This window comes from Gallinula chloropus (assembly GCF_964237585.1).
Source record: "Gallinula chloropus genome assembly, chromosome: 23".
Lineage (NCBI taxonomy): Eukaryota > Metazoa > Chordata > Aves > Gruiformes > Rallidae > Gallinula > Gallinula chloropus.
In genome coordinates this window covers 7,161,048-7,169,962 of record NC_140108.1, presented here as the reverse complement: position 1 = coordinate 7,169,962, position 8,915 = coordinate 7,161,048, and the positions used below count along the sequence as shown (strand labels likewise).

Here is an 8,915-nt window from a genome sequence, read left to right as displayed (position 1 = left end):
TCTGTGTATCTCGGTGTATCTCTGTGTATCTCGGTGTATCTCTGTGTATCTGTGTGTATCTGTGTGTATCTCTGTGTATCTCTGTGTATCTGTGTGTATCTTGGTGTATCTGTGTGTATCTCTGTGTATCTGTGTGTATCTCCGTGTATCTCTGTGTATCTTGGTGTGTCTCGGTGTATCTCGGTGTGTCTCGGTGTATCTCTGTGTATCTGTGTGTATCTCTGTGTATCTGTGTGTATCTCTGTGTATCTGTGTGTATCTCTGTGTATCTCTGTGTATCTCAGTGTATCTGTGTGTATCTTGGTGTGTCTCGGTGTATCTGTGTGTATCTCTGTGTACCTGTGTGTATCTTGGTGTACCTGTGTGTATCTTGGTGTACCTGTGTGTATCTTGGTGTACCTGTGTGTATCTTGGTGTATCTCTGTGTATCTTGGTGTGTCTCGGTGTAGCTGTGTGTATCTCGGTGTATCTCGGTGTATCTTGGTGTGTCTCTGTGTGTCTCTGTGTATCTGTGTGTATCTCTGTGTATCTGTGTGTATCTTGGTGTGTCTCGGTGTATCTCTGTGTATCTGTGTGTATCTCTGTGTATCTGTGTGTATCTCTGTGTATCTCTGTGTAGCTTGGTGTGTCTCGGTGTATCTTGGTGTATCTCGGTGTATCTCTGTGTATCTGTGTGTATCTTGGTGTATCTGTGTGTATCTGTGTGTATCTCGGTGTATCTGTGTGTATCTTGGTGTGTCTCGGTGTATCTTGGTGTGTCTCGGTGTATCTGTGTGTGTATCTCGGTGTATCTGTGTGTGTCTCGGTGTATCTGTGTGTGTCTCTGTGTATCTGTGTGTGTCTCTGTGTATCTGTGTGTGTCTCTGTGTATCTGTGTGTGTCTCTGTGTATCTTGGTGTATCTGTGTGTGTCTGTGTGTATCTGTGTCTGTGTCTCTGTGTGTGTGTGTCTGTGTGTGTCTCTCTGTGTCTGTGTGTGTGCCTGTGTGTGATCACTGATCGCCTGCTCTGAGGGGCTCCCTCAGGGAGCTCAGGGGTGCCCCCCGCTGTGATGGAAAGCAGCCCCCCACCACGTACAGCAACCACCTCCAAGGAGCTGAGGAAGCCAGATACCATTTGTAAATTAAGTGTTTTCTCTTTTTTATTTAAATTGATTGCTGGAAAGCATTTTTATTGTGGTGTGATGGGTAATGACTTCTGGCTCTTTTTACAATATAAAGAAGCTAATGTCCCACCAAGCCAGGCTGTAAGAAAACGGCAGCACGTGCAACGTGGAAACAAAATAAAAAGAGGGGTGGAGGGAGAGAAAGAGAAAAGTACCACATGTGATTGCTGTTCACAACTGTACAAGTCACAGGAGGTCACCCCCAGGAGTTACCATCATCTCATTCACAGTAGTAAAAACTCTACCCATTGTTTGTTTTTAACCTGAAGCCCCCAGCATCCCTCCCCCTCCTCTGGGAACGCACAGGTATCCGTCTCGTGGTCCACGGCAGGCCAGAATGTGCAACTACATCCACCTCTGTAACAAGGCTTGAGAAAGGAACAAGAACAAAGCTGACCCTATGAACAAAAAATACCCCCCCCACCCCAAATGTGTATCCATCAGTCTGTCGTACAGGGGAAGGAGGGAGCGAGGCCTGGGACCCTCCATCCCACCAAGGCGCACGCTGCTCCTCTTCTTCTCTTTATAAATCAAAACATCTAACGGGAAAAGAAACCCCCAAAAAGCACAAACCCCGACCAACCGAAGGACAAACCAACCTCTGCAGGGCTGGAGCACAGGCAGAGTCTGTTCTGGGGGTGTGCTCAAAGGGAAGAGGGCAGCCCCTGGCCGCCTGTGCCGTACCATCCACACTGACGTAAACAAGGACCGGAACTCACGTAGTTTCACTTAATATTTTTCTCTTTTTTTATCTTTTGTCTTTTTGTCTGTCTTTGGTATTGTTTTAAAAGTTGCTAGAGATGCATAGACACCTGAATGAGGAACTGAGTACAGTTTCCAGGGAGGAGGAGATACTGGGAAGGTTGTTGCTTTCGGTTTTGATGGGTTTTTGGGGGGGTGGGTTGGTTTTTTTTGCTCAGGGGTGCTGAGTACCATTTGGGGGAGCAGCGCCCGGTCCCCTTCGCTGCTGGGGGTCACTCCCAGAAGTTCCTGAAAGCCATGTTTCTTTGAAGGCAAAGAAGAGTGTTCATTCCCTGGCCACAGCTCCATCCTTCCTGGTGCCAAAGGGAATGGGAATGCTGCTGCCATCCTCCAGAACCATTTTCTTTCTCTTGTGTTGTCTCAGTACATCTTTGGATAGTTTTTCTTCCCTTTTTACAGTTTTTTTAGAACTTCCATGGGTTGATATTATTTTTTTTTCTTCTTTTTTTTTTAATTCTATTTTTTTAACCAAAAAAGCGCAAACGCATCCCAAAAAAATTTTAAAAACCCCCCTTTAACTCCCTCCTTTTCCTCACGCTGCTGAGGGAGGAGGCGCTCCTGGTGTCTCACAATGCATCACACACCTTCAGTCTTGTCCAACTGCCCCCTCAGGTCCAGAAGCAGTCCCCTGCAGTTAGGAGGGCGGTTTGGGGGTGTCGTTGAGCCCAGCGATGAGCGCGGGGTTCCCGTTCTCCTGCTTTGGTGAGACGCGGCTGGCGGAGGGGAGGCCGCTGCTGAAGGGAGAGGCCACGCTGCCCGTGGAGGACGGTCGCAGATCGGCCTGGGGCAGGTCCCGCTCCGGGGGCCGTAACCCAGGGGGCTGCAGGGGGAAGGCCATGGGGAAGCCTGCCATGTACAGCACTCTGCCCACGCGCTTGGCGACCTAGTGGAAAGGAGAAGAAAGGAGGGAATCAGTGTGGGGGGTGGAGGGGGGAAAGGGATGAGGATGGGCAGAGGCTGAAGGCCACAGACGCTGGGGTTTCATGCCCAGGTTTGGAATACCAAGGTGAACTGCAGAGCTACTGTTCCCAATCCACCAAAATCCCCACCCTAAATGGTTGGAGACTTACCCAAGGCACCCAGGGGAGGTTTCCTCCCGTCTCCTCTCCTAAAGGCCCCCCTTGTCCTGCAGCAGTGCTCCCCATCGCACTCAAACCGGGCAGTGGGGTGTGGCCCTGTGGTGCAGCTGGGGCTGGCAGGTCCAGCCCAGGTGAGGGCCTGGGGGGGGGGGTTTAGGTGTCCCTGGTTTTGGGCCAGATGGAGACCAGGGGGTTCTGGAAACCTGCAGTGAGGTGAGGCTGCAGGAACAGCTACGACAGCACTTGTCATCTGTCGTGCACCCTGGCTCATCCCCTTCCTGGGTGACACGTGGTGGTGAGGAGCAGGTCCCAGCTCATTGCTGCTCCATGAGGCTTTGGGCAGAGGACTCAGTCCCAGCTTTCAGGTGAAGAGGTTGACTGATCCCTGATGCTTCTGCTCATTACCAGGCTCTGCTGGACAGACAGTTGGACAGACCCTGTCTGCTAACCCAGCCCAGGGTCCATGCAGCAGGACAGCGTTCCATGTCTGCTTCCAAAGGGCAGGAATTGCTCTTGAAGGGGGGGGGACTGGCACAACACAGGGTGGGGGGAATAAATCTGGCTACGTGGTGACTGCTGTTAACTGCACAGGAAGCTCTACGCCTGCAGCGCCGAGGAACCCTCCCGCAGCCGGCCTGGCCTCCCAGGCAGGGCCCACAGCCCCACAGCCTCCCTGCACCTAGACAGCTGCTTCACATTTAAACTTAAACAAAAACACAGGCTGCCCTTCAGCTCAGACAACCAGGGCATTATGCAGTTAGCAGCATCGGGGCTTTGCTCCCCCCTTACCACCCCCCCAGCCTTATTAACGAGCTCTAAACACTACTGATTAAATGGAAGTGGGGCTGGGTGGGGTGTTTTTAACCTTTCAGCCCATCTCTCCCCTTTTCCCCACCGAAGCTGCTCTGAGACTGGCTCTGAGCTGCGCTGAGTTCTCTGGTTTGTAAGAAACGTCAGAGTTTTATTTCCTCCTGAATTGACCCGCGGGGAACAATTGCCCACAGAACCTTTTTATTAGACCCCTCGTAAACAGCGAGGGCTGTAGGGAAAGTAGTAAAGTTACTCATTGTTTTTAACGTTGTGTAACAAATGTGGAGCTTGTGGCTTAGGGAAACCACGCTGGAGTAGTGACTGCGTGTGCAACCCCTGTACCCACTGACTGGAAACCATCTAACTGGCCTCACCTGTTTACAGGTTTCCTTCTTTCCTGACTAGTACTTGTGAGATCAGCCCAACACGTCTTCTCTAGGAAGAGCTGGTCAGCTTGGGGTGTTTCCTCCTGCATCTCTCTTATTCCCTCCACCACTTTTCCAGAGCTATTGGCTTCTGCCCCTGGCCACTACATACTGTCTGTGTTTTCTTCCCAAAAGCCTTAGGTGACTCCTAAGGTACTTCAGATGAGGACATGGAATGTTTTGGAGGGCAGATCAAACTTGCTTCAAATAAATACACATAAACAAACCTTGCTTGATAAATTATCTTCCTGTCCTTACTCCAGCTGGGGACAACTTTAAGGTGTGCCACATAGGAATTTTCCTACCTGTGACCGTATCTTCAGAGCAGGTCCGAGTTTCAGCCCCATGTTGTTCAGTAAGTGCTCTTCTGTCAGGAGGGGCAGGGTCTCGCCGTCAATAGCCTGCTCACGGAATACCTGCAGAAACCAGAACAGGGGCTTAGCAACGGCGCGGCGCTCGCCTGGCTGCTGGAGGGAACCCAGACTCTACAAGCCCCCGTGGTGCAGCAGGTCCATAATGGCACATGAGTGGGTTCCCCTTGGATGTCACAGAATCACAGACTAGTCTGGGTTGGAAGGGACCCCAAGGGTCCCAGAGCTCCAACCCCCTGCCACAGGCAGGGACACCAACCTCCAGACCTGGAGCTACACAAGGTTGCCCAGGGCCCCATCCAACCTGGCCTTGAACACCCCCAGGGATGGGGCACCCACCCCCTCTCTGGGCAGCCCCTTCCAGCCCCTCACCACTCTCTCTGTAAAGAACTTCCCCCTAATATCTCCTCTAACCCTTCCCTCAAAGGCAGGTTTCCCTTACCACACCTCCACTCCACAGCATTTTTCACACCCTGGCTCGTGCCAGGTGCTCACCCCAGCACTGTCTGTGGGGCCTGATCCTGCTCTCCGTGCAGCAGCTCCCACACAGCGTTATTCCTACTAAACAGAGTGAGGGCTGGGGGTTCAACTCACCCTGACAGCTTCTTTCTCATCCCAGAGCCATCCCTCCGGAGAGCAGCAGTGGTGGCTGCTGGAGCCAAAGCAACTGAAGCTGCTGCAAGTGTTTTTCATTGCTGGACTCCATCAGCAGAGCAGCTCATGACTGCAGCATGTGTTTCTGCTCTCTGACCTAGCAAAACTTGCTATACTGATTTCTTTTCCTTCCTCTGAAGCCAGCGTGGCTGGGAGCCAGCAGCTTCCCTTCGCTCAGCACTAAAACCCTCCACAAAAAAGCCTTCACCAACTTGAGAAAAAGCATCTCCCTTGGGTGTCCCACAGGTCCTGATCCTCTGTGGGGACAGAGCTGAATGTTGCCAAGGCCTGGACTCAGGAATGGCAACTTTTGCCTTTGCTCAAGTTCTCTTGTTTGTCTGAACTGTGATTCTGAATGCACAGCATACCACCAAGCTCTAGCTGGGTTTTCCTGGCAGGAGAAGCCTGCAGCCCGGTGCCAGACCTCCCCAGCAGCTGTGGTTTTGGAGAAGAGAACACAAGACAGCTCTGCAGTGAGGAGCCGCCGAGCTGGGTCGCCCCTGAACGCTGGCATCCTCCCCTAGCAGAAAACCTGTTCAGCATGTAACCGCGGCGCGTAAAGCCGCAGCGTCCCTCACGCTACGCAGCCATCCCACCCCCCAGGAACACAGCACAGCAAGGCCAGGACAGGAGGCTGTTTACTGCAGCTCCCATTATCGTAAAACATTTTGTTTGCAGTGCAGTGAGAAGATTGCAGAACCTTTGTCTCCACCAGCTATTGATCCTTCCCCGCCGGCGGACCGGGCGCTGGCACGGGAAGGTGTAAATGGATGATCTTGTGGTAAAGATTTCTGTGCATTTCCTGCTGGCCTCATTCAGAAGCTTCCAGGCAGCTCCTGTCCTCGTTCCCTAACAGAGGAATGTGGACAACCAGCCATGCCACAAGCACAGGAGTCCAGTCTGGGGTGGGGGCAGCGATGGTGAGCAGCTGGGCATTTTGCTGCAGCCCACGTGTGTACACTCTGAACCCATCACCCACCTCACATCAGCCTCACAAACCCACCCCCAGAACTCCCCTCTGCACACACAGACCTGCTGCTTCCCCTCGGCAACACCCATCCAGCCCTCATCTCTTTAACCAGGGTCCTCTCCCTCCCTCTCCCTCAGCAGACACTTCTCCCCCCACACCCCCATCACCCTGATCCAGTCTCAAGCTCAGCCATTCCTCTCAGGAACGTCACACGCAGCCCATCGCCGTAACAAACATTCCCCTCCCTGCTCCCTGTGCAGCCACTTGCTCCAGAGCAGCTCTGGTGAGGGCTTTTTTTGGGTGGTTTTAACAAAGCAGGTTGGGATGGGATCAACATCACAGTCCAGGAGCAAGGACAGCCAGCCAGCCTTTGGATTGGAAGCACACACTGCTGTCCTAAGATGCTGCCCCAGTGGGAGTGGGGGGCTGAGCTCTACCCTTCCCAAACTGGCTGGGGACAGGCACAGGCTCTGGGAGAGGGCACTGCCTAACACGAGTGACAGAGGGAGAGGCAGCGGGGGCCACACAGAGGGAGGAGGCAGTTTTCAGCAGCCTGGATGTCAAAGCCCAGCTCAGCTCCTCTCTATCTGGAAAGCTTGGCCCCTGCTCTCCTTCCTCCCTTCAAGACCCGTTCTCAGCCTGGGATGTCTCCCTGCTGAAAGGCTGGATTGTCCTGAACTCTGGCCCTTTACCGCTCTATCTCTGCTGCCTTCAGTCCCTCCCATCCAGGCACACGGATTCCTCTTCACAAGGCTGCCCAGCCAGCTCAGGAATCTCTCTCTGCCTTCGCAGTTGGCGTGTTCTCTCAATGGGGCATTTATAATGGGCTCCAGCAGATGCAGAAGCCAAAAGCACAGGGCAGGTTTTTGTGTTGCACCTCACGACCTCACACTGAGCGGGCTTTAGGAAGCCCCAGTACTGATGGGTATTTCAACTCTGCTGGGATGAGCTTAAAAATCACAGCCACTGTCACCCAGAGCACGAGGAGGCTGCTCTAATGCTTGCACAGGCAGGTGGGTCACCCACAGCCCCGCTCTGCCCCCTCCAGTGCTCTGGGTGCACCTTTGGCCCGGCTGGCCGACACCGTGGGCTGCCCACGCTGACCCAGAGACCACACGACTGCCCATCCAATGGTACAGCTGCTCCACACAACCCACCGCTGAGGCCAGCTCCATGGCAGAGCACAGGGAAGCTTCTAGAAGCCCCAGCTGGGTGGTGAGAGCCAAGTGACACTAAGAGCTGCTATCCATGATCAACCCTGCAACGCTCCCTCCCAACCTCACCCCGGCTCCCATCCTCTCCCACTAGACTCTCCTTACTGCAACGTCCATCACACACACACCCCTTCCTGGGGTCTATTTAGCAATTTCAGTAGGAAAAAAACCCCCACAAAAGCTTTAGGCCCCGCAGGGCTGCGAGATACACCTTCTCCTGTGAGGGACAGCGCAGGTAAAACAGGCAAAGACCAGGGGAGAGAGTGGGGGGTGCTTGCAGGGAGGATGATTCCCCCCCTGTGACGTTCCTGAGGCTGTTTGTTCAGAGAGTTACCTGAGTGTACTCGGTGCAGCCAGACAAGTTGGACACGAAGCTGCACACATCCTCCACCGTCCATTTGCTGATGTCTTCCAGCGCAGGGCTTTCCTCGCCATCCAGAAACAGACCTCCCATGGTGCCTGGATTGTTTGCAGTTTGGGGGGGTAGGAAGGAGGGGAGGAGAAAGAAACATAAATCATTAAAATCCCACATGGACAACAACTAGCCTGCAATCTGAATATTTCTCTCTAGCCACACATTCATCTTTAATGACCTGTCAATTAAAGCGCTGGGCAGGGTCAATTCATAGGCCTCTTCCTCCTGGAGGTCCCCAGCTTAGAAAGGGGGGGGGGGGCAGGGGAAAGGAAAAATCCCAGCTAATGCATTTCATGTGTTTAATGTTCTTCAGCTGCAGGGGAAGAAACAGGGGGAGGGGAAAGAAAAGGAGAAAAAAAAAAAAACCCCAAGCCCTGAAGGAGTGTTTCTCCACACACGCTGCAAAGCGGAAAACTCCGGCTGCCCTGTGGGTTTCTCCCCCCCACCCCTCTCCTGGCTACGTGCTCCGCATGGTAACCGGCCCCGGCACCTCTCCCTCGTGGCCCGCTGCCTTGCTGGAGTGTGCAGCACCAGAGAACATCCTGCTCCTTCAAAGGGCTCCCTTTCCATCCCTCCCCAATCCGAAACATCCATGGGATCGGCCCTCCCTCCCCAGCACGCTGCCCTCCCGCCTCCACGCAGGAGCTGGGCATCCACGCCGGGCCAGCGGCTGACGGGTGACGGGGTGACCCCTGCCAGCCCCTGTGACACCCTGAAGACAGCACAGAGCAGGTCAAAGCCGATATGTCAATTCTCCGAAACGCAACAGCGCTTCAGGTCTCAGCCCTGTCAGCAGAGACGGAGCTGATGGGTTCCAAAAGGGTGGCAGCCACCCCCCCTCCCCGCCGGCGCCTGACAGCAAGGGACGTGCATGTGGGGAGGAAACCAGACTGGAGAGGAGCTGGAGGAGAGGCACAGAGCACAGGTATCTCCCACCTACTGCAGCGTGCGAAAGGAGAAACGCAGGGACAAGTGATGAAGCAGCCCAGTTCCAGGGAACACCACTTTGAGGAAAGGGGAAGAAAAGCCCTATTGACCTGTGGAACTCACT

General features: G+C 53.8%; 1 protein-coding gene across 1 annotated transcript in view; it reads right to left on the bottom strand.

Moving 5' to 3' along the window:
- Positions 1–1,640: 1,640 nt before the first annotated feature.
- SAMD11 (sterile alpha motif domain containing 11) overlaps positions 1,641–8,915 on the bottom strand; it is a gene marked incomplete at its 5' end in the record, with an annotated part of 117,522 nt that continues 110,247 nt past the window's right edge. The window contains 3 exons of the mRNA XM_084274723.1: positions 1,641–2,809; positions 4,546–4,656; positions 7,784–7,908. Coding sequence (XP_084130849.1) covers positions 2,561–2,809; positions 4,546–4,656; positions 7,784–7,908 — 485 coding nt within the window. The 3' untranslated portion in view covers positions 1,641–2,560. The remainder of the gene's footprint in view (positions 2,810–4,545; positions 4,657–7,783; positions 7,909–8,915) is intronic.